Source organism: Pithys albifrons, chromosome 1 (genome assembly GCF_047495875.1).
Source record: "Pithys albifrons albifrons isolate INPA30051 chromosome 1, PitAlb_v1, whole genome shotgun sequence".
In the NCBI taxonomy this organism is placed as follows: Eukaryota; Metazoa; Chordata; class Aves; order Passeriformes; family Thamnophilidae; genus Pithys; species Pithys albifrons.
This window is the reverse complement of record NC_092458.1, coordinates 26,473,187-26,499,215: the sequence shown is the minus strand read 5'-3', so window position 1 is coordinate 26,499,215 and position 26,029 is coordinate 26,473,187. Positions and strand designations below refer to the sequence as shown.

Genomic DNA, 26,029 nt, shown 5'->3' with positions numbered 1-26,029 from the left:
GACCTCATCACTGTCTAGAACTACCTGAAGGGAAGTTCTAGCCAGGTGGGGGTAGGTCTCTTCTCCCAGGCACTCAGCAATAGGACAAGGGGGCACGGGCTCAAGCTCTGCCAGGGGAATAAGTTCGATATCGGAAGAAAAATCTTTACAGAGTGAGTAATCAGGCATTGGAATGGGCTGCCCAGAGAGGTGGTGGATTCCCCATCCCTGGAGATTTTTCAGCTGAGACTGGACGTGGCACTGAGTTCCATGATCTAGTAAACGGACTGGAGTTGGACGGAGGGTTGGACTTGATGATCTCGGAGGTTTTATCCCAACCCAATAGATTATATGATTCTATGAGTGTCCCGCATGGCCCTTCCGTGTCCCTTGCGGTCCCCGCTGCTGTCTCCCCTCCTGCCCCTTCCCCTCCCGGCGCCGTCCGCACTGCGCATGCTCCCATCGGGGAAGCCTCGCGAGAGGCCGGTGCGGGTGGCGGTGCCTCCCTTGGGCTCCGGCGGGTCCGTCCCGCCCTTCCCGGTCCCGCCCCGGCCATGGCGGCCCCGCCGGCCTCGCCCGCGCCCCGCGGCCGCTTTGAGCAGGAGCAGGACCGCGCCGTGCGCGCCCTGGTGCGCTGCGTGACCGGCATGCCCGAGGAGCAGCTGGGCGGGGAGCGCTTCCAGGCCGCGCTCAGTTTCGCCTGGTCCAATTTCAGGTCAGCGGGAGCGCCGCGGGTGCCGGTGCCGGCGCCGGTGCCGGCGCGGGGTGGGCGGGCCGGGTCCCGCCGGGCGCCGTGTCCGGGCAGCGCTTGCGAGTGTACGCCAAGGGGCCGGGGAGTGATGCTCCATAGAATCATAGAATTCATTGGGTTGGAAAAGACCTCCGAGATCATCAAGTCTAACCCTTGGTCCAACTCCAGTCCGTTTATTAGATCACGGTACTCAGTGCCATGTCCAGTCTCAGTTTAAAAACCTCCAGGGATGGTGAATCCACCACCTCTCTGGGCAGCCCATTCAATGCCTGATTACTCTCCCTGGAAAGAATTTTTTTCTGATACCCAACTTAAATTTCCCCTGGCAGAGCTTGAGCCCGTGCCCCCTTGTCCTATTGCTGAGTGCCTGGGAGAAGAGACCAACCCCCACCTGGCTAGAACTTCCCTTCAGGTAGTTCTAGACAGTGAAGAGGTCACCTCTGAGCCTCCTCTTCTCCAGGCTAAACACCCCCAGCTCCCTCAGCCTCTCCCCATAGGGCTTGTGCTCCAGTCCCTTCACCAGCCTTGTTGCTCTTCTCTGGACCCGCTCCAGCCCCTCAATATCTTTCCTGAACTGAGGGACCCAGAACTGAACACAGTACTCAAGGTGTGGCCTCACCAATCCATCACGTTTAAATCTTGGTCTTTTAGGAGTTTTCTCTGACCCTGTAAAAAAATGCCTTTCAAAGTCTGCATTTAGGCGTCCTGAGTATTTTTTGTTGGCGGGAGGTAAGTTATGGTTGTATTTTATGTAAGGAGCAAGTAAAGAAGATTCCACTAAATGGAGATAAAACTTCTGGCCCAGAATGTTGCGTTGGTTATGAGACAGATTATCAGTCTGCAGAAGAGGATGTGTTTGGTGTTTATTTGAACTTGTCAGAAACGTGGTCATTATTCTCCTGTAACACATGTTATCTGTAGCCCTTAAATTCTATCACACTGCCCCCTAAAGTGTCCTCACTCAAGTTTTACACACTGTTTTACACACAGTTTTATCACAGTTACTGTTTCAGTCTTTTCTGTCAAATTGAGTTGGACTCCACCATCCTTGTGGGCCCTTTCCAACTCTGAATATTCTGTAAAATCTGTGAAACTTTTACATGATGTATTTCCAGCTATCCACACTGTTGCTAAGTGCTGCTTCTTTGGAATCTTCTGTGCTTGCCTAAGTTGGTGCAGCAAGTACCTAATCCATATAAATAATTCAGCTCTACATTTTTCATGCTGATGAAATCCGTTGTGGGGGAAGCAATAGCATAACTACCTTGCACCTGCGAATCCTAACTACTGATAGGCTCAAATAAAACTATTCTAACATGCAGATCTCACCCTCTGTTTTGGTCACCCAGTTGCTTGTGTAGCTGTGTGCCCTTTCAGATTGGGGAGTTGCTGGGTTTGTTGTTGTTTATTTGTTTGTTTTTAAAATGTCAGGAAAACAGAGGGAGTGGTTCAGAGTGAACAACAAACTTTGGAGAGGGAGAGTTGAGAAGAGCAAGTGTTTTTTGTGCCATAACTACTGTCCAAGAAGTGTGCATGGAACGTCAGCCTGAGATTGTCTAATACTGTATTTCCAAGCGCTGAGACCTTAGATTGTAGCAGAAAGTCTGTTTAGTTTCAAGCTGGTGAAACTTGTGGCCTGTATTGTTAAGTCTGATGATGTTTCTGTGTTGTGGTTCTCAGATCATCTGTTTATTTTCATGCAGCATGCTAGTCCTCTTTATTCACAATGTTTCCAACTTGCCTAAAAAAATTGGTAAATTTTTTTTGTGTGTGTGTTAGGGTCATTAATTAAAACTTTATGTAATAGACTAAAGAATTTTCACTCATAACTTCCCTGCAGCTTAAGTTTTCTTTTCAATGCAGATTCTTGGTTTAGTTTTTTTACTGTCTTTCCAGTGTGAGGTTCTAAATCTTCCAGTTCATGTATTTACCACCATTTTTATTTGAACTAATGATTTCTTGTGTAAACTAATGTGCAGTAATAAATTAGATAAGCTGTGTTTTCTTAACCTAAATGTCAGCTACTTGATCAGTGTTACATTTTGTCATACTTTTATTCCAAATCCTTATACAAAGCTGAAATCAGACTAATGGGTCTGTAATTAATGAAGTGTTTCTTTCTTTAACATGGGCCTATCCTTATCTTCCAGTGATACTTATTAAAATTTCTTGCTATCTGCCCTGCAGTTTCATTTTCTAGTTCATTAGTTTGACATTGAGGTGACCTTATATTGTCTTTCCAGTTTTAGTCCTTTTAGCTTAACTTTTGCTCATGATTCCCATCCAGTAGTTTTCATTTCTATCTGTGGTCACAAGTTTTATCCCTGTGTTCTATACAGTTGTAGCTGCAAAAACTACATTGATGGCACACATGTGGAATGTCCTGACCTTGTGCCCACTGCTGTCACATCTTACTCCCTGGATTTTTTACTGTCTGTATCTGAAAAACCTCTTCATAGCCTAACTTATTCTCCAAAGTCGATCTCACCTTTCATGAGTTTTTGTTTTGTCCCTATACATATACCTTTGTTAGCATATCTGTCCTTATTTTAATTAAGCTCTCTTTTCTCCTAGATGCTCTTTTACGCTATAAAAAGCAGCTTCTTGCAGGTTTAGAGGCCTTCACATGTGGCTGGTTGTTCTGCCTGTGCCAATGATGCAAGTCCCAGATAATTTTGGCGCCTTTGACACAAATGCATTTGACAACACAGTTCTTGATCTCCTTGCTCCACTTGACTTAGCAGACAGCGTACTTTAATTGTTTCGTTAGCTGAGACTGCAGTAATTTTCCATACAGCTTAATGTGCTGGTTAAATGTAACCTGCATTCAGTTTCTCCATTTTTCAGGTCAAGTGTAGTTAATCCTTCTTGAGCTGAGAGACACCGAGATTAATTTTTGTTGACACTTAATGCTGTTGCCAAATTAAATGTGCATTATTAAAACAGAAATGTTGTCTTCATGTGTGTAGATCAGCTTTATTTTCTTCCTTACTTAAGGTTCCTTTTAAACATATTCTAATGCAGATTTCTTACACAGATTTCACCGTTTTCTTGATGTAAACAGTCATAAAGTAGAGAGGACAATAGAAGGGTAAGTTTTATGCCTATATGTTAATAATGCATTGGTTCTCTTTTTTTTGGAAACATTTTTAATACTATTTTTTGTTATTAGGATACATGAGAAATTGATAATTCATTCTGACCTTGGAAAAGCTGCAAGCTGGAAAAGACTAACAGAAAAATTTCTGAACTTACCACTGCCGAGTGTTGAAGAAACAAAGGTATGTACATTGCAATTGCTGTGCTCCTTTTTCCCATCCCTCTTGCATTTGTACTGACAGTGGGGCTTCAGTTGTGATGTTGTGTTGGAAATTTCAGGCGACTTAGCAGTTGGGCTTTGCAGTTGCTGTTCAGGTCATGGATTTCCAGAAATGAAAACACATTTATTGCCCTTTCAGGGTTTCAACACGTGTAGTTTCATGAGTTAAAAGAACATGATCTTACTGCAAAGCAGATGTTTTAGGGTCAGCATTGTACAAATGCTGTAGCTAAAGTCTGGGTTAATCTAGCTTCCCATGTGTTCTGAAACAACAAAAAATTGAGCAGTTCTCAAAAGAAACCCATTTTTTTAACCTTAAGTAATACATGTGAATGTTTTGGTTTTAGTGTTTCCAGCTGGAGAACTCCTGTCCTGCAGCTTCCTTATTGAGACTGTGTATATGTTTAATCAGCAATGCTCTTTGTGTCAAATCAGTTTAGGTTATGGAGCAGATAAACGTGGCAAAAGTTGTCTCACTTGGTATTTTCCATTGTAATAATGAATTTGATCTTCAAGAACTGAAAGCTCCCACTCTTGGGAAGTTTAAGCTTGTGATTTAAGCGGTGGTGCTCCATAGAATGATTCTTTCATACAGCTGTGTGTTCTGAGTTGCAGTCTGATTTTACTTCTACCTGAACTGACATTTTACCATTCTTTGCACTGTTTTAAATTCCTTTTACTTTGTGGGGAAAACCCTGGAACCCTCAATAGCTTACACATATCTTCAGTTATTAAAATGTACTCTCTAGATTTTTGAAAAGGTTCCTTTAATTACGCTTGTTTTGAGACTAATAAAATTAAAACCAACCAAACCAACCCAAGCAAGCACTTAACGCTTGAATGTTGCAACTATCTAAGGTGTTTTATTTATTCAAAAATTCAACCAGGGTATGGCTGGAGATAGATAATATCTCATATTTGTGATGTTAAATGCCATTTAGTTTTTAGCAGTGACACATAACTGGGAAGATTATTGGTAAGTGAAATACCAGCTCACACCTGTGATTCTGCCAGTGACCTACTAGTTTTCTTTGACAAACACTTATAAAGTCAGTAATGCTCGGTAGGAACTTACTATAATCCATATATAGTTAGGTGAGTATGATTCTGTTTTAACAGAAATTTGAATTATTTTTTCTAAAATGCAAGTGGATCTCATTCGATAAGAGCTTTCTAAGTGTTTTTGTATGTGTCAAAGTGCGTAGGATGTGAATAGCAGAATCTCCATGTGTCTGGATATGAAGTCGTTGGCAGAAGAGCTCTGTAAGTTTTGTATTAGGCTAAAGAAAAATCTTTCTATAGTAAGAAATGGTTGTACAGATTGGTAAGCAGATTTTAGGGAACAGCATAACACAAATCTCTGGACATTACCAGTGTTGGCACAGTATTCTAACCTGATTGAAGGCCTCTGTTTCACCACTGCATTAGTGCAACTCTGGAATTGACAATTCATCCTTTTAAGGATTTGTGTAGATTTTCAGATGTGAGAAGATAATGTGAGCATAATACTAAAATGTAGTGATTTGAGTTAACTTGATTTCAGCCTCTGTTTGAAATAATCAGCCATGTGAGCAAGGGAACCTGAGACTTGGTTTCCTGCAGGCCCGTTGCCGGCATCCATCCGGCTCATCCACATTAATGTAGCTGTCCATTATCCCTTGTTCTGTGACTTCTACTTTCTCAGTACTTGCATCTTTTCCATATTCTCTGATTATCAGTTCAGTAAGAGGTAACTTAGACTGTGGCTACTTTTGAGATATTTGCATACTGATTGGCTAATTAGTAGACAGGAGAATCACATGGCAGATGTTATTTTTGTAATGCAGAACTGGGGATTGGGAGCTAATGGGTAGCATTCATGCAGATGATAAGCTGAGTTTTTTTCCTAAAATCTTTCAGACTACTTACAGACTTGCTTTTTTTTTTTACTGTGTCTTAAAGACAGATACACACTATGCTATATTGTCTCTTCTGTTGTGTTTGTCTGAGTCTCCATCCAACACCACCTATGTGCAAAAACCAAGAGTCAAAGAAGTGGGTAAGTTTACAAGATGTTTATATGGCTAATGAAAGATGCGGTCTGTTAATGCAGTCTGATAAGGACATTTTTCCTCTCCATTTTATCATCTCCTTCACTTCATGTTGCTTTATTGGTTGTCTTCTTTATAATTTATGCATTTAAAAGAGCTTGCAAATCCTTTCTATTCCTGTTTATGTTACATCACCTAGTTCAGTTTTCCAGCCATTGAAGTACCTTGGGAACTCTCTTTGACTTGTACCGCTCACTTACAAACGTTCTCCACCTGTTCAGTGGTGCTTCCGTGCTCAAAGACAGACAGTGCTTTCTATCCCGAGTCTCTGTCTTGCACCTCAACAGTAGATCTGTTGAAACAGCTTTGGTAATGTAAATTCCTGTGGTGCCTATATAATCAAGGAAAGGGAGATACATTTGCAGGTTTCCAGAGGGAGATCCCAGCTGCGTGCTTTCTAAAGTAGGGCTTTTTCACTCAGTGCCTGAAAATGAGGCTTGCGCTTAAGTTTGAGTGGATACCATCCCCCATTTGTTTACAGTGTTGTATCATAGACTCAAAGAAGAATATTTCAGACTAACCTAAAGACAATCTTGCATCTTAAGATTCCTTTTTGAATGATCTCTGCACATTCCCTCGGCGGTGTTTTGAATGCACTTTCAGCCCATTCCAGGAATGTGAATATGAAGAGGTTATCTCAAACAACACTAATTACAGTTGAGTAAGCTTCATGTTTAAGATATAATATGTTGTAAGTGTGATTGTTACTTTTAAAGTATTACACATCACATCATGGATATGTGGTGTCTTTTTGGAGAGTAAGACAGTCCTTGGTTTATGTTGTTTACAGTCCAGGATCCGTGTGCATATGTAAATTTTACATTTAGAATGTTTCCAATGAGCTAAACGAGACTAGTCACAATAAATGATGTGTTGCACTCTTGCATGTTTTTCCAGGATTAAAGTGTAGGGTAGTGTAACATAATACAGATAAATGTGCCAATGGCACACTGTGTTTCATATTTTGAGTGTGTAAGAGATAAAATTGAGAATTAATGAGGGATATTCGTGGTGAATGCGTCATGATTTACATGACATGTTGAAAGTGAATAACCTTGTTAAAGGAACAGGGATGTAACCTTAAGTGGAAGGGAATGCCTTTTGTTTTAGCTTTAGGGTATCAAGGTAATTTTAACTTTGGAAGTGTTTTAAGAGGAAAAAAAGTCAGAGTTATGTGATACTCATTATTTTTATATCTACACTTCTCTTAGAAAAGGAAGAAGAATTTGATTGGGGAAAGTACCTGATGGAAGGAGAAGAAATTTACTTTGGTCCAGGTGCAGACACACCAGTAAGTAATTTCTTAAGGTAAAAACCCCAAACTGTATAAACTAGTTTGAAGTATGTTAGAGACATGGTTGAATTGTCCTTGTCTGTGTGCTCTGCATGTTGATTCTTTCAGGATTCCCCAATACATTGCTTAATACAATGAAATACACAGACACCCAAGCGGAATAACAGTAATACAAACACTTTTGTTTTTCACAATGTTTTGACTTAATTCTGCAGTTTAACTGGCTGCTTCTGCTGACCCCTGCCTCCACCTGATCAGCACTTGCTGTAGTTTTGTGATGTTTTACAGATCTATGTTACCTGCTTATTGATGTTACATACAATTTAAATCAGTGTCTGTTAGATAGTTATGTTAGTCTTAGTGTCCTGTATTTATATGAAGGAAAGAAGACTGAGGTATGTTATATTCACAGACTATTCTGAGTTGGAAGGGACCCACAATGATCACCGAGTCCAACTCTTAAGTCAATGGCCCACATAGGGGATTGAACCCATGACCTTGGGCATTATTACAACCAAGTTTTAACCAACTGATCTAATCTCAGGGGCAAAGAATAGAATAGTTTATGTTTGACTTGAACAGGAGCTGAATATAGATCTGTCTGCTGTGTTGTACTGAAGTGTACTGGGGTTTGTTGCACTTCATAGGATTCGTCTGGAGAAAGTGAAGAGGAAGAAGACACTCAGCCCTTGAGCAGGGAGGACTCGGGGATTCAAGTAGACAGGACACCTTTAGAAGACCAAGATCCAAATAAGAAAACAGTACCTAATCTTTCCTGGAAAGGTTAGAATAAGCTGTAATTCTTCTAATATAGTTATAAATACTCAAATTTATCAAGCTAACGCAGCTTTATTTGTTGTTCTTTAGTGAGGTATTGTGTTTTAGATTTATAATTGTAATGTAAGGTGCAACTTAATGTTTACTACTGATGGGTTCTTTTTACAGTAAAGAATCAATATGGAAGGTTTGATCTGATTTCTGTTATTGCTAATGGAGAAGAACTCTGTTCATTTCTCTGGAAATATACGCAGATATTCCAATATAGAAATGAAAACTTATACAGTAAATGTAACATGTATTGTTAGGGATATAATATAAATTTTTAATATTAACTATGAGAATGCTGAAACAAAATTTTGTTGACAACAGAATTAGTTCACTCAGTTCTAGGTATGAAATGCTTCTGAAAAGAATAGTTTTATGTAATAAATCACTAGTGACTTACTCTTGAATAACTTCAGGGCATATTAAATGTTGCTGTATATTTTTTTCATAGAATATTACAGGACACAGGTTGCCTTGTATATGACAACTGCATAACACATAAGCAATACCCGTCTGTCTGGGATTAGGTAAAGTTCTCTTAAGAAAATCAAATTTTAGGTAATGTATTAAATGCCTGATAAAAAGGAACATATGATGAAGTTGATGATTTTGGCAGTTTATTTTCTAAAATAGCTTGGTTTTGTATATAGCATTTGAGAATTGCCTGAGACAGAAGTACCTTTTCTGAGAAAAATGTGGAAACCTTATTAATCTCTAAGCTTATAGAATTATAGTATATCCTGAGCTGGAAGGGATCCACAACGATCATCAAAGTCCAACTGCTGGCCCTTCACAGGACCATCCCCCAAGATTCACACCATGTGCCCAAGAATGTTGTCCAAATATATCTTGAAATCTGACAGGCTTGATCCTGTGACCACTTCCCTGAGGAGTCCGTGCCTGTGCCCAACCGCTCTCTGAGTGAAGAATCTTTTCCTAATATCCAACTTAAACCTCCCCTGACACAGCTTCATGCCATTGCCTCGAGTTATGCAGCTGGTCACCACAGAGAAGAGATCAGTGCCTGCCTCTCTTCTTCCCCTCATGAGGAAGTGTAGATTTCAATGAGGTCTCTTCTCCAGGTTGAACAAACAAAGTGCCCTCAGCTGCTCTTCATAAGACTTTCCCTCCAGACCCTTCACCATCTTCATAGCCCTCCTTTGGACACTCTGATAGCTTTATGTCTTTCTTTTATTGTGGTGCCCCAAACTGCACACAGTACCTGAGGTGAGGCTGCACCGGCACAGAGTAGAGCTTATTTTTCAAGACTTTTACAACTCTTAGGAGATGTGGCATTTCTATGTAAATTAATTTGTGCATGATGATACCATATATATGAGCGCAGTAAAGTGTAAATAGTTGTAAATGGTAATTCATTTGAAACTATCTGTGACGCTGCAGCTGAGCATTTATGCTTTTATTAATAACCTCTTCCTGTGTTTTATAAGCATTTCCTGCTTAAATAGAAGTACCTTACTGAGTCTCACATGTTTCGACAGTCGCTGAACCTGATGCACGCAGCTGGCTGGAGCAGCATGTAGTTCCTCAGTACTGGACAGGAAGAGCTCCTCGCTTTTCCCATAGTTTGCACTTGCATTCCAACCTGGCTGCAGTCTGGTAAGAAAAATAGTATCACTTACATATTCCTTTTGGGCATACAACGATAAATACTGACTTTATTAAACATCTTTACTGCTGGAAGCATAACAATAGCTATTACAATTAACTTTAAAACAGAACTAAAGGGATACAAGTTGATAAGATGAGCAAATGAGCTGTTTGTTGAACAAATAAGCTCTTTATTAATAGATTCTTTTAAAAATTTTTATTAAGTGTCTCATGTCAGAGAGAGGGTTTTCATCTTTCAAAGAAGGAAATCCTATTGTTGAATTTTGTTTGGCTTGACTCTTACAAAGGTCTCTGAGGAACTAATTAATATAAGTGAGTTGTAAATGCTCCTGAAAATAGTGAGTTCCTTCAAGTTTTTGTTTGTTTTTGGTGTCTCCTTTACAAAGTTAGTTTTAAACACAGATTTTATGTGGGAAAGGAACATAGACCAGTATAGTGTCGTGGTCTGCCATGGTCTTGGAAATAAAATGTGAATTAAAAAATAAAAAAGCCTGTGTTATGGGTTTAGCCAGGTGGGCCTAAATTTAGGTTTTAAAGTTCAGACTAGGCCTGAAATTGTCAGCTAACTTGAGCTGGGCTGAGCTAGCTAACAGCTGACTTCTTCTAGCCAATAATATTGTATTCCATACCATATTACATCATCTCAAAAGGGGTAAAATCCAGTGTGTGGGAGTGGTTTGGGTAGTTCTTTCCTGTCCCAAATTCTGACTTATCAGTACTGCAGTAATAAAGTTCATTTGATTTGTCTTTTGTTTCCTTAATTTAGTGGATCTCATAATCAAGAGTTATTTTAGCATAAGTTGGTTATCTAGCCACTTATGAATCCAAATTTGCAATGACTGTTAGAAAATCGGTACCACAAATAAAACAACGCTGTTTCTGCTGCAGTGTTGTTAGCAGATGTATATTATATATATATATATGAGAGATATAACCAATATTATTTAATTTCTACTTTCAAATTCTGAGCATATTTACGTAACTTTTGCCACTGATTACATTAATGAGTAAAAATACTAAAAAAGTAAATAATTGTTCTATACTTTGCTAAAATACGAAAAGTGCTGTGGAAGGTTTACAAAGAATTACATAAGACTGGATTATAAGAGAAAGTTCTTAGGTAGCTATGAAAGTTTCCATTTCTTAAGTGAACTCTTAGGCTAAAGTGTCAGTGGGTTAGGGAAATTGATATTTGACTTTTTAGCTTAGTGTTTTTCCCAGAACGTGATGATAACTTTCCAGAGCATTGAATGAAAAATAATTGAGTAATCAAAGATTGAAAATTAGAACAAAACAAAACACCAACAAAAAATCCCCAATTTAAATCTCGTACTTCAGGTATTTGCTACTTAATTGCTTGTCTTGCTATGTAAGACTATATGATACTTGAATGTTTTCCATGGTATCTTGCTTAGTTATTTGAAAACAAACTGTGCTTTTGTTCATACACTTAAAATGTCCCCATAAGCTTTAAATCTATTCAGATATGAGTAGAACGAAACAGAAGATCAAGATTATTGCTTCATTCTTCTTTTCAGGCGATTCAGCTCATATTTCAGCCATTAAATTGTTTTTGTTTTCTTTTTTCTAAGGGATCACCACTTGTACACCAGTGATCCTTTGTATGTGCCAGAAGAGAGAACACTAGTCACGGAAACTCAGGTTATACGTGAAACTCTGTGGTAAGAGCAGCATCACAAAGCTTGCACTTCAATTTTTAGTGTTTCTGTCAAGAAAATGAGAGGTCGATCTCTGAAGACATGTCTGAGGAAAGAATTATTTCTGAGCTTTTAGTTTGCACTGTTTCTAACAATAGAGATGCTGTATATGTGTGTCAATCATTCATATTTGAGGCACTGGAACAGGTTGCCCAGAGAAGTTGTGGATGTCCGTGGAAGTGTTCAAGGCCAGGCTGGGTGGAGCTCTGAGCAACCTGGTCTAGTGGAAGGTGTTCCTGTCCATGGCAGGGAGGTTGGAACTAGATGATCTTTAAGGTCCCTTTTATTCTGTCATACACAAAGAAGAAAGTAGCTTAAAACTTCTTGGTTGCATCTATTCTTCAAGTCTAATTGTTGAAAAGAACTGATTTGTTCTTATCCTGCCCTTACAGATTTTTAATACAGTGTCCAGTTTTAGAAAGTAGGTTGAGTCATCCTATAGCTGGAAATTATCTCAACTGGAAAGAAACTTTAGGAAATTATGACTCAATGTCAGTGTTTTGTTGTTCTTGTTCTAGCAACAAGTTGCAGTACCAATAGCATCATGCTTGATCTGTGGTCTCCTCTTATTCAAAGAAACTTTAGGCAAGAGAGAGCTACTTCTTTTTTTATATATAATTATAACTGCAGTAATAGGGAAAATTACTACTTTTTTGTTTCTTTTCAAGGCTACTTTCAGGAGTGAAAAAGCTTTTTATATTTCAGCTGAATGATGGAAAAGTGACTGTGCGGAATGATATTACTGTAACTCATTTAACCCATGTAAGTTGTTTCTGAATCTCAACTGAATATATCTGTCATTAGAATGATGGAAATTGGGGGAGTAGGAAATTAAACTGCTTGTGATAAAATCACATTTCTATAGTTGCATTTTGGCTAAATTAAGGGCAGGTGGCTTAATAAAACTGAATGGGCTGTTCCTGTATCTGGGAATGTGATGAAGTGGTAGTGATTGCAGAATTGTATAGTGATTTAATTCATAAAAATAATATCATAGTTCACATTTTCAACTTTATAAAATACAGTTTTTATTAGATTCTAAAAAGTATGATTTTTTTTTATTTTAGAACTGCCTGAGATCGGTATTGGAGCAGATAGCAGCATATGGTCAAGTTGTGTTTAGACTACAGAAGTTTATTGATGAAGTGTTGGGACACAGCCCAGAAAACATAATGCATGGAACAGTTTCCACTCCGAAGAAGACTACTGAAGCCCCGTTCAGAACCTACCAAGCTTTTATGTGGGCTTTGTATAAATATTTTATTAGTTTTAAAGAAGAACTTACTGAAATTGAAAAATGCATAATCAACAAAGGTACAGTGCAAGGGAAGTTTTGTAAGAGGGGGACACACAAATTGGCAACACTGATAAAATATGCTTTTCTGTTGGATATTATTTTTATACATCTTGGGGTTTTTTTCCAGATAAAACAGTCACACTTTCAATAGTGATAGATAAGCTGTCTCCCAGACTGGCACAGCTGAAGGTACTTCACAAGGTTTTCAGCACAGGAGTAGCAGAAGTGCCACCTGACACTAGGAATGTTGTACGAGCATCTCATCTGCTTAATACCCTCTACAAAGCTATTCTTGAATATGACAGTGTTGGAGAGGCATCTGAGCAAACGGTAGGGGAAATAATTCCTTCCTTATAACAGAACAACACACTAGATTTAGTAATTAATGCATTATTGTTTTCTGACATGAGTTCACTCCCCCTGGATGAAATTGGATTTATGAGAAGATCAGCAACAGTGGTTTTTAGGACCGAGGGGGAGACCTGTGGAGAATCAGAGGCCAGGAAGCTGTTTTGAAAGAGGGAACTTGAGAACAACTTTCCCTGCTATTTCTACAGCTGCATAATTCAGTTAATGCTGAAATGCAGGGATTTGGATTTTTACATTAACTTGCTGATTATGCTACTGACAGTATAGTCCATGTCATTGTTTTCATGTTGTTTGTGTTATGAAACGACAGAGTATTTTCTGACTGTCCCTCACTATGAGATGTTAGAGTGAAAAAATGCTGCTTGGGTGTAACTGTGATTACAAAAGTAACAAGGAGAAGCATGAACAATACAGGCTTCCAGTACAACTACTAAAGCTGTCATTTTTAGTGTAATGTTTTATCTTTAAAATCCTTAAGTGTAGTTATGTATATCTTATGAACTGTGATTGCACAATTAAAAGGTTAGGCTTACTCATACTGCTTTGAAGCTTAGAATAAAAACATTCAGCTGTTTCTTTTTCGTTTGAATTCAGGTATCCCTTTTGTTCTCTCTCTGGGTTGAAACTGTGAGGCCATACTTACAGACAGTGGATGAGTGGATCATCCATGGTAATTTGTTTGATCCTGCAAAGGAGTTTATTATTCAGAGGTAGGGATGCTGATACACACATAATGCTCTGCAAGTAAACCTGTTGTAAAACCTACGGTAAAAAGTCAAAATAAAAGTAGCTTTTCACATTTGTCATTTTGCTGAAGAATTAATTTCTTAATCATACTTTCATAACTTGTATCTAAGTTCTCATTAGAGAAATTACAGTAGATAGGGAGCTCCACCAAGTATTGTTCTAGAAAAGAAATCAATTCTTTGTTCTTTTCTATCTATTGTAAATAATGATCAGGCTGACTCTTCCTTTTACAGAAGTCAGCACTTTTTAAAAAGTAATTAACTATTTTTCAAAATCAAGATGTGCAAAAATTACAAAATTTACTTTTTAAATCTTCTGTTAATCTACAGCTGTTAGGAATCAAATGCTATTTAGAATTAAAATACTCCTTGCTTCCAACCTGTGGTAAAGTTAATATGGCGTCTGGAGTTACATCCTAAAGATTATTTGAGCTGTTAATTTTTCTTCTGTATACATGCTACATTTTACTGGTCCCTTTTTTGATAGCCTGGAGTGGAAAGGAAACAGAAATTAAGAGTTCTGGTTTGTAATTACAAATCCATTTTTTCCTATCTGCCAAACTTAATTGAATCTTTGTCTGTTAACACATGTCATGGTGAACATGAAGTTAGTCAACAGTCTAGTACTGTTGTAGTAAGTCCTTAGTAGCTGATATCTTTAACATCCTTATTATGTTCTCTTTTTGTGCTTCTACAGTTGTGTTTTCACTGCTACAAACAGGGCTGATTATTTGTATATATGTTTCATTTTAATTATCTAATTTAGGTGGGTTTTCATCTGTCTTCAAAGACCAAATCGTGTATCTGATGTAAACAAGACAAAAACCCAAAGTGCATTACAAACTGGGTTTCACCTACTGTAGAATTTTTCAGCTTTCCCAGTATTACTTGCTTCAGTTTTGGGTTTTAAATAAATCTACAAGTCAACCACTCATCATTTTGACATTAAGAATGCACACCACTGTGAATAGTTAACTTCCTGGACAAATTTAATTATAATTACTCTATTTGCCTTGTGGGGTTTATTTGATTGTACAATAGTTTTATCTCCTGTGAGATGATTGTTACCCTGCCAAAGCTGTCATCCATTTCAGAGTGTCTAGATAGTTTGTGATGTGAATGAGCTAATTTTATATAATTTTAAAAGTGTTTCATAATTGTTCTAAGAGAAAAATCAAAGCATAGAACAAAGATGATATTTATCTTCTAGTAAAAAGATTTCATCTTTTGAAAAGGAAAATACTCAACAGCTTTTTATTTCTTTGCAGGAACAAAAATGTTCCAGTTAATCACAGAGATTTTTGGTATGCTACCTACACATTATATAGTGTGTCAGAAAAAACAGAGAATGAAGAGAAGATGAGCGATAATGCCAGTGCCAGCTCTGGCAGTGATCAGGCCCCTTCAAGCAGACAGCACACTATGGTCTCTTTTCTGAAACCTGTGCTAAAGCAAATTATCATGGCTGGAAAATCCATGCAGCTGTTGAAGAATCTTCAGTGCAAAGATGGCTCTCCACAGCAGGTTGCGTCAAGAGGTGAGATGTCAGATTAAACACTACCATGCTTTAGGCTAACAATAGATGTGTGTCTTTGGTAAGAGGGTTCCCCTGGCTTTAGAACAATAGAACACTTCAGTATCAAAGTTGATGACTTCAGGTCTCATGGAAAACATTTTTCAGTGCAAACAAGTGAAAACAGCAAAGTGAATAAACTTGAGAGTTCTGTTTTCTTTTTACTGCTTTAAATTTTTCTTCGCCTTTCATATGCTTGCAAAATAATTTTTTCTTTTTTATGAGACAAAACCAGCTTGTATGTTCTAACAGGAAAGCTGGTGTTTTTTAATAATTATTTTCCATTACTAAGGTGTTGAGTAATTCTGACATAGCATGTGGAAGTTTATTTTTTTTAAAAGCTTACTCATAAGTAGATGAAAGATGTTTGGATCTCGAGGATGTAAAACATAATACAACATCATAACCAACATTGGGGAGGTTTTTGGCTTCTTTTTTTAAAGGAAACAAAATAATTTTTTTCATTTTGCTGCTCCTTGATGTCTAAAAGTTGAGATAGTTAAATTATGTTAGAGGCTCAATTGGGTTATTTCCCCCCTTGGTGTGAGAGTATCATCTGTTCTAGTGAATAGAGTAGGGTTGTTTCTGGTGCTGAAAATTAACTGCCTTTGCACCTGAAGTAAGAAGTCCTTTATCTCAGAAATATTTCATATTTGAGACACCTATTCTGCAATCCATTTGAACATGTGCATGAGCTTAGCATTGGACTAGTGCTATCATTTTAAATATGTATTTGAGGGTTGGTTTTTTTCTGAATAGTAGCCTAAATTTTCTATTTTAAAAGTTACCTAGTGAGTGTTGGACTGTGGAGTTCTTCTTTTAGTTCAGATGAGGTTTTCTCATAGAAGAAAATCTTACTGCAGAATGTGTTTCCCAATCCAGATGCTGAACGGAAGAGTTTATACACCATGTTCTTGGAATCGGTGCAGTCTCGCCTGCGGCACGGGGAAGAGCCTGTTCCTGATACTATTAGAGAACAGCAGGCCACAAAGCAGAGCCTGATAAAGATGCAGTCCATAGCTGAAAGACACTTGGAACTGGATGATGTCCATGACCCACTGCTGGCTATTAATTTTGCCAGGTAAATGAATGATCCTCCTGCTGCGTATTTGAGAGCAGTGTGCTGTCTGGTGACATTTGGCAGACCACATTTTCATTGCTGCTGAAAAGCAAGTGTGCTGGTTTAAAGGCGAACCAGGAGGGGAAATGAACTCGCCATGAGAGAGATTATAAGTCAGAGCTAAAATTTAATAATAATATTACAGTAAATACACTGACACAAAAGGGAAATTGCTTTCAACTCACAAAAACCCAGCAGTATAACCCAGTGTCCTGGGGCACAAACCCAAGGGGTTTTGTTAGCCCTTGTGCTGAGACCCCTGTGGCTCCCCCAAGTCCAGAGCAAAAGGAAATGAAAAACCTGTTAGTGCAGGCGAGGGCTGTAGTCTGGGTGAGAGTGGTGGTCTCCTCCTGTTGAGGTCCTGCTGCTCCTCTGGATCCGACAAGAAGTTCCTGAGGTCTTCTTACCCACCACTTATGTACCCTCAGGGAGCACCCAGTCCCTCCCCCTGGGTGGGGACTCACACAATGGGTGATTAACTCTGGGAGCCAGGGGGTATTGTTGAACCGTTGATGGCCCATTTGCAGCCACACCCCCTCAGGCTGGATGTGAAGGTGATAATGACTCCCTGGGCAGCTGCTGCTAATAGTCCATTGTCCTTGGGGATTGACTAGAGGGGGTAGAATACACAGCTTTGATCACCCCACACACAGTGTTAACTGGTCCCTCCTGCTGAACTAGGACAGCAAGCAAGTGCACAGTAATGAGGAGCACCAGCAATCAGTGACAGAAACTAAACAGGCACTCCCCTTGTGCTTAGTTAAAGCAAAACAATTAAAATCAGTGAAGAATGTGCTACTCAAAATTGGTAGCATGGAAAGTCTGAGTAGTCTTTATCATAACAGACTTTTAGCAAGTAAGTGGTTTAACAGTGAATGCTATTGTAAAATGTGAACTTTTAAATGAGTTTGATTGGAATTTGGATACAAAGGCCTTGATTTGCACCAAGTATGTTCTCAGAAGAATGCAGCTTCATTTGTGCGATGCTTAAGTCATCCAGCTGTAAAAACCTTCCAAAATTCCTGTTAATTGCATATTCTTCATTCTTTGTGATAATGGAAGTCCTATAGAGGTTATAAATGTCTTGAAAATTAGCTGGATGTCGAACTCTGAAAATCTTATTTATTTTGTATTTACAAATAAGAATTTATGGTTTTCCTAAACACTGATTGCCAATATACATGTTCTTGTTTCAGTCCTAGGAGGAAGTTGTGTAAAGAAATCATAATTAAGACTATATTATTTCCCTTGTTCATTGGGACTATTCTGTTTGTCAAAACTTCTATATTAATTAATTCAATGTCTGAATCATCCATTTTATCAAGGCAATAACTGCTATGAGCTGGGTTTCCTCTAACAGTGGGTTCAGCTGGCAAGTGGCTTTTTACAAAATATTATAATAATTTGATCCTTTCCGTGAAAAAACAATTAAATGTACCAAATGTAGACTACAGAGAGTCTCTTCCCATCATAATTTATAGGGACACCATAATAAAGATACCTCAGACCAGTTCTCCATCTGTGGGTTGGTTTTGAGGTTCTTTTTGTTTCGTTTGTTTGTGGTTCTGGTTTGGGGTTTTTTGTTTGCTGTTTTGTGGTTATTGGTCAAATTTTTACTTTGTTTCTTTAATTTTATTTTTCTTTCCTGGGAAGCTCATCTGACTCCTCTACATGCACAACAGAGTTTTAAAAGTTCTTAGGAAAGTGGTTTTGTTTATTAACCTGTATGATGTTTGAACTTGATGTTGTTCAGAATTGTGCCTTAAGCACTTGTGATTATAACATGCTGTCCATTTTGGTATTTTTGTGTCTGGTGATACACAAACAGTATGATGGGTAAGTTAATAGGCTTGTTATGTACTCTAGTTATGAATCAGTTTTTAGTACTTTTGCACCATATATTTTAAAGCAGAGGATCCAGTATGGATTAAAATCTTTGAAAGTATGGCATTGTTTTATATAATGTATGAATAATGAACCTTCCTCCCTAAGGAGTTTGTTTTATTTTGAAGACTATATTTGGAACAGAGTGACTTCCACGAGAAGTTTACTGGTGGGGAAGTGTCTGTGGATAGATCCTCAGAATCTGTGACCTGCCAGACTTTTGAACTGACCTTGAGGTCTTGCCTTTATCCGCACATAGACAAGCAATACTTGGAATGTTGTGGCAATCTGATGCAAACTTTAAAGAAGGATTATAGGTAAGAAAGTAGATTTGTTTATCTTTTTTCCTTATTACCAGTGGTATACCATCACTAAAAGGAGCAATTTTATGTTGTGTTTCTACTCCAATTTGATAACTGACAATAAAATCATTAAGGAGAAAAGGGGCATCTAACGTGAAAGACTCCTGGGTGCAAACTTGGTCTAGCTTATGTTGACAGCAAAGCTATCATTTGTCATCAGTGAATGTTCAGTGGGGAAGTTGTTTCAAACAGTACTGCTTAGTAGTGTTGTCATTTTAAGTTCTAGGGAGAGGGACAGGATTTCTAAACTATGCTGTTTCTGAGAATTACCTGCCCTGTAAGATGGCTGAACACTGCAAGCAGGCCTGTTGAAGACAATGGTGCTGTTTGAGCTCACAGGGAAAAATGCCTTGGTTATTTTATTTGAATGTGTGTGAAAACTCTCTGAGGCTTAAACAAAGCATTCCCTGTGGACTTTGTTACTTTTGTGTCCCATGCTGAGTTCTTATAGTGAAGAGTATTTAAGATTTTTGTTTCTGTAACAGTTGTGGTTTGAGTTCACTTGTATGATGAGACTGAGAAAATGTTATATGTTTGTTCCTGTTTAGACTGGTAGAATATTTGCAGGCAATGAGGAACTTTTTCTTACTTGAAGCTGGAGATACCATGTATGACTTCTATACGTCTATTTTTGACAAAATTAGAGAAAAGGAAACTTGGCAGAATGTTGCTTTCTTAAATGTTCAGTTACAAGAAGCAGTTGGACAACGCTATCCAGAGGACAGTGCAAGGTAAAATGCAAACCACACTTTTGTTATGTTTGTTTCACACTTACCTATATTAATGTACTTAACTTGCATAGCACAATACTGATTATTGTGTACTCATTAAAATAATCTGTTTAATGAAGTTTTGAGCTGTTGTCATCTTTTCTGCCCAAATCCTCCAGATGAAATCAGATAGTTGGTATTTTGCAATAAGAAATAAAAACTAATAAATCTAACTACTAATTTAAAACATACTCTCACCAACGACATCACTTGTTTCCTTGCATAGGTTGTCTATATTGTTTGAAAGTGTTGATACAGCAAAGAAGAAACTCCCTGTCCACACCTTAGATGGTCTGACACTGAGTTACAAGGTAGTGAGTTAATATGGTTATAGTTCTTATTCTGGAACAGATTTGAAGTGTTGTATTAAAATGACTTATATTTTCCGTCTTGATTATCCTCTCTTCTTCTTAGGTTCCTTGGCCTGTGGATATAGTTATAAGTTTAGAGTGCCAGAAAATTTACAATCAAGTTTTTCTGCTCCTACTGCAAATAAAGTGGTCCAAGTATAGTCTGGATGTTTTACGATTTGATGGTAAGATCCTCTTCAGTGAAAGATACTCTATAAATAAACTTGGTTTGTGTTCTAAGGATATAAATAGTCTTCTGCTTTCTGCAGTAAGTAGTATAAACTAGTTAGAATTTTGATTCATTCTATGAAATAGTAATTTCTATTAGCATTGCAAATTAGATATGTTAAGCTGGGCATGTTTTTCACTTTTCAGCCTCAGGGACAGCACTATGCCTGCATTCCCTTGGTTTCTGATTCAAGTCTGTTTAGTTATGTTGGAAACTTGTTACTTCATTCTCCAGACCTTGTTGCTAAAGAAAGTCTGTCTACCACACCCTAATGTTTTGCTTTATGTATAGTCCAAGGTTTTATGAGTAATACCTTTGCAGACAAGAAAACAAGATGAAATAAACACTCTGAGATAAACTGTTTGGGGATTACAGAAAGACATTTCATGGTCTTTCCTTCACCAGGTTAATGTGTATACTCTTCCTGTCCCATATAAAGTGGATACAGACTTCATGTCTTAAAAGAATAACTTAGAAAGTTGATGGGTTCCTCTGTGATTTGAACATCAGTTAAATAATTATCTTCCTAAAAGTATGTGGGTTTCTACTGTTTAGACTTTATGGGTATGACTTTGTGCTTAAGTCTTTTCCCAAAAAAAGCAATACTCTTGATTTTTTTTCTTAATTTTTTTTTTCAGAACTAGTCTCTGCTGCAGAAACCCCACAGGTTAAGGAAGGAACTTCATTAGAACAAGGAACACTTCCTCTATTTGGACCACAAACAGAAAGTATAAAACAACAAATACATCGCATGTTCCTCTTAAGAGTGAAACTTATGCATTTTGTTAACAGCTTGCACAACTACATCATGACAAGGGTTTGTTTCCATCACAATTTCCTTTATATTAAGAACTTGTAACTGGAGATGCAGTATTAATTTTCCTTTAAAACATTAAAAAATTAAGGAAAATTAAATGCAATATCCTCCTGCAAAATTATTTTGAGCTTGACATGTTTCAATTTTAACTTGGCCATTTTAATTCAGTAATTCTAAAAAAATATTGTATTCCTGTTTATATGAGGAATGTTTTTGTGTAGTAAGAAGAGCTCGAAATTTTTGCTGTTGATTGTAATTTGAAGACTGATTGAAAAATTCGAGAGGGAAAAGCAAATGAATCACACAATTTCAGGCTCTTAAAAATATATTGGAAGAAAGTCGTAATCAGTTGTGTGCAACACTGAATTTAATAACTGTGGTCATCTTTTTAAGATTCTTCACAGTACGGGCTTGGAGTTTCAGCATCAGGTAGAAGAAGCGAAAGATTTAGATCAATTGATAAAGATTCATTACAGATATCTATCTACAATTCATGATCGCTGCTTACTGAGAGAAAAGGTGGGTAAAAATCAGCATATTTGATATGTTGAGTTTAGCAGAACAAGGAAGTAGTTCAGTACTAATTATGCTGTCTATTTTACAGTTCATACATACTAAGCAATATATTGGTAGTCTTGAAGAAGTGGTAACTTTTCCAGAGTTAACACAGAGATCCAGTTTCCCTTACTGGTCTCAGCTCAATTTGGTCAAGGGAGAATAAAAAAATTAAATCCTTTATATTGGTTGGTACATGACTCATTCATTGCTAAGAGATGGGAGGTTTTGTTCAAGCTGAGGCTTGGCAATGTAAGGAGGATTATACATAGTGGTATGGGCAGGAATGGACGATATAGTATTTTAACTTTTGATTCCACATCCTGTCTGTGCATAGTCTGTATCAAAGTAGTCAGATGCAAAATGAATTGGAGAACAAATGCAAAACACATCTTAAATTTGGAAGAATCATGTTGAACTTAGGAGACTATTTTACAGATCAGATTAAATGGCATGTGATACCTGTGTAGTGCAGCATAATAATGAACATTATTATGCTTAACAATGAATTTTTTACTTGTTCCTTGTGTTTTAATTTAGGTGAGCTTTGTGAAAGAAGCTATCATGAAAGTGTTAAATGTAGTGCTGATGTTTGCAGACCGTTGGCAGGCCGGTTTGGGGGCTTGGAAGTAAGTACACCTGCTTACAATCCTACATGGTCATAATTTTGAAGCTCTGAGTATGATTTTGTGCCTAGAACTGCACATGGCACTGTAGGTGAGGCCACACGAATGCTGAATACAGTGGGATAATCACCTCCTTTGGCTGTGCTGTGTTTGACGCACTCCAGGATGGGGTTTGCCCTCCTGCCTACCCGGGTTCCCTGCTCACTCGTGTTGAGATGCTGCCCACTAGCATCCCCAGACCCCTTTCTACAGGGTCACTCTCCAGCCTGTTTATACTTCTGTTTGTGCAGCCTGCTGCTTGAAGGAGGAGTGATTGTGGGCAAGTCTCCAAGGTGCTGTGTCAGGCACTTGATACATGGTTCTGCAGCCAGCTGGTGTGGACTGGCTCACTTCATGTTTTTCAGGACTAATTCTTTTCGGCACAGATGCTACCTAGAACTTGGAGTCCACTCTCCTGTGGCATTAGGAAGTTGCTATTTTTGAAGTGCTTTTCTCATTCCAAGTGTCAGAAATAATTTGTGACTGCCTGTTAACAAAGACTGAAACTCAGGGCATGTGGTTCTGTGCTCATGGATATGACAGGAGAAAGTTATAGCTGGTGTAGTGTCATCTGTATCATCTTGGGAGAGGAGAAAAAGGAAAGGAGTGATTGTTGTGAACTGTGTCATCTCACTTGACTGACGAATGCCAGCTAACAGAGTCCAAAGTGGAATTCAAGAGATGTCTGATAGTAAAGCAGTAACTGAAATACTGTAAGTTCAAGCCTGAATTCTATGTAAAGGGTACTTTTGCCATTTACTGTGAAATTTCAGTCATATTTTGAAGATAACATAGTGACTGGTCTGTTAAACATTCCTCTGTTAAACTGTTCTATAGGATGGAATCCATAGAGAAGATGGAATCTGATTTTAAGAACTGTCACATGTTTCTTGTAACCGTTCTCAACAAAGCTGTCTGTCGAGGCTCTTTTCCTCATTGTAAGTCCATTAAGCTTTACACACACCTGCACTTATACAAGTTTGCTAGGAATTTATTTATGTTTTAGTCTGTGTTAATGTTTGCCAGTGCATCTTAAATGTCATTTTGTGAGTTATTCACAGAATAACATGAAGACTTATTTCTTACTAAGATGAAGTCATTATTTTTTTAGAGTATTTGTGCCAAGTTTTTTATGACAGGTCTCTGCAGTTCATCTGCTTTCTTGATGAGGGGAAGCTGATGTAGCCAAGCAAGTGACAAGCAGTTTTCTAAACTAATGAAACTAAGTTTTGGGGTCATAGTAGAGCATGCTTCTTGTTATTGAATGACAGCTTTGATATATCTTGAGCAGATAAAATTTTAGTGTTATGGTGCCTCAGCTGCAACTGCATAGAGCTGTTTGCTCTGCCCATCTGTTGGAAGTTACTTCCTTGGTAGTAGAAACAGCAGAAATTGTTTGTCTGTCCTTCTACTTACAACCTGGTATTAGCTTAAATTGTTAATCAGTGCCTGTTTTGTGTTAAGGGGGCCACTGCTCAGTGAGGTGAGTTGGAATGTAGATGTACATTCTAATAGGTTTCTAAGCACATCTACAGATGGTGTAGGAGACATGACTTAGTGGTGGACTTGGCAGTGTTAGGTTAATGGCTGGACTTGATTTTAAGGATCTTTTCCAACCTAAATGAGTCTGTGATTCTAAAACAGGTAATATCTGACATCACTGCTTACTAAGTCTACAAGAGCTTGTCTGCAAGAACCATCCGAGAAAGGCTTGTTGTATGTGACCCCCAACAACCTTTAATTTATTTGTGTGTGTGTGTGTGTACAACAGAATTTCAGACAAAGGATCTAACTTCTTACTGGTTCTTACCACGTGAAATAACTAAGGGATAACTGATGGTGAATGTGGTGAAAGATTGTCTAAACTGTCACAGACCCATGAAATGTCTTACTCTTTTAAGTCCTGAAGTATTACAATTGAAAAAACAAACCAGTACCTTCGTTTTTAACAACGGAATTGAATATTGCAATAAGTATTTGCAGACTGCAAATGAAAATATTAACTACTTTTTTGTGGGTTTTTTTTACAGTGGAATCTTTAGCTTTGTCACTGATGGCTGGCATGGAACAAAGTTAATACCTGAGTGTTGAATTAATGAAGAACTGAAAGCAGTATTTATGTTGAAATTTCCATGTTAAAAAACTGTAAGCATTTTGCAATTCAGTTTAAAATGTGTATAGCTAAATGGTGCTGTGTAAAATATTTTAAAATGTAAATATTGTACAGATATTTAAGTGTATTGGTTGTGGCAGTGTATGTATATGCTTCAACATCAAAAAACATGTATAGTGTAAAATCCATTTCATGTAAACAATCTTACTTAAAAATGCATTAAATATATTTCATGCTGAAAGGAGGAGTTATTTTTTTATTTAATTATGAGTAATTTATGATTTACTTTTTCCATTTTTCAGCTGTGAATAAGTCACAGGGCAGCATGGAGTAGTCTGACTCAAGTCTTAGTGTTTGGAAGGTTGGTTGAATTAATTATTGGCCTTTTTTTCCTTTGAGAAAAGGCTAAGCAGCATGCATCTTACTTGCTTAGTGGCTCTTAAGAACACTCTAAGAAGACTGTTAAAATAAGCTGATGTAAAAAATACAGGGTTCACTTATCAAAATGGGTTATAGTAGGACATAAAATACCAGAATTTTTTATGTTAAATGTTCAAATGCTTACTAATATTAGTGGTAACTCTCATCAGTTTAAGTCATCAAGAAGACAGTGTGTAATATATTAATTTTAACTGTTGGATTGTTGAGATGTTTCAGTGGTGGTCAGATATGACTTGACCTTTATCCTCCTTCTAAGCTTTTTGCACACAAACTTTGCATTTATTAGCTAATCTCTTGTAAAGCAGTAGACTGTGATACAGAGGGTACGTTTCTGGAGAACTAAATGTGGAACTTGTTCTGCACAGGATGGCTTGCCCTGTCTCCTTCCCATTAAAGTTTCTCTGTAACTCTGGCATGGGTACACCTGCATTAAAAAAGATAAAAATCAATCATAGCTATTTACCTATTGATTTATTTGAATAAATAGAAGATTTAATAATTAGAGTGTCACTGTTGTGTGTGTTTCTGCTGAAATTCAGTCAGTAACTTAAGGTTTGAGGCCTGTTTCTGCATGGTAAATGAAGTATGTTACTACAAACTGTGAGACCGTGTGGCTCATTATAAAACTATTTTTTTTCAGCTGTAAGCTAATAATTACTTTATATGAAACTGAATATTTTGGTTCTTGTTTGAACGGGAGATGTCAGAAGATTCTTCCAAGTTAAAGCTGTGAAATGTTTTCAGGAAAAGAATTTTTTAAAAAGTGTAACCCTGAGAAACTTTCTGCTGCCCTGTAACATGTTCTTTTTGGTTTAACTGAGTGGAAGTTTGGCTTTAGAGAGTGTTATGCTTGTATTATCCCTTGCTACCGCAAGACACACATTTCCAAGTGGATGTGTTTTGTGGGAAGTGGACACCTATTAACCAAAGTAATTTGTACTTCCAGTTTGCCGTGACTGGTTCTCATTTGAGATTCCATATTACTTATTGCTAGCAGACAGTATGTCCATTATTAACTGTTTCTTGCTCACTCAAGAGTACAATTGAATAACATCCCGACAGTTTTAAAAGGCATATTTGTACTCGGAGTTTCAGCACTTCCATGCACTAGTTCATTACTTTTTGACTATCCA

General features: G+C 37.7%; 1 protein-coding gene across 2 annotated transcripts; it reads left to right on the top strand.

The window, feature by feature from the left end:
• Positions 1-453: 453 nt before the first annotated feature.
• On the top strand, positions 454-25,389 carry TUBGCP5 (tubulin gamma complex component 5). Of its 2 annotated transcripts, XM_071547951.1 has the most exons (24): positions 454-694; positions 3,768-3,821; positions 3,903-4,011; positions 5,991-6,087; positions 6,685-6,795; positions 7,351-7,430; positions 8,081-8,216; positions 9,758-9,875; positions 11,480-11,569; positions 12,274-12,367; positions 12,673-12,919; positions 13,030-13,232; positions 13,866-13,981; positions 15,286-15,554; positions 16,473-16,671; positions 18,723-18,911; positions 19,505-19,687; positions 19,953-20,037; positions 20,141-20,261; positions 20,944-21,122; positions 21,516-21,641; positions 22,218-22,306; positions 23,180-23,280; positions 24,373-25,389. In XM_071547951.1, exons 1-24 carry the CDS (start codon positions 534-536, stop codon positions 24,417-24,419), a joined length of 3,204 nt encoding a protein of 1,067 aa, XP_071404052.1. In that variant the 5' UTR covers positions 454-533; the 3' UTR covers positions 24,420-25,389. The 2 variants fall into 2 exon arrangements, with proteins under 2 accessions (XP_071404052.1, XP_071404059.1); XM_071547958.1 differs by lacking the exon at positions 6,685-6,795.
• Positions 25,390-26,029: the final 640 nt, after the last annotated feature.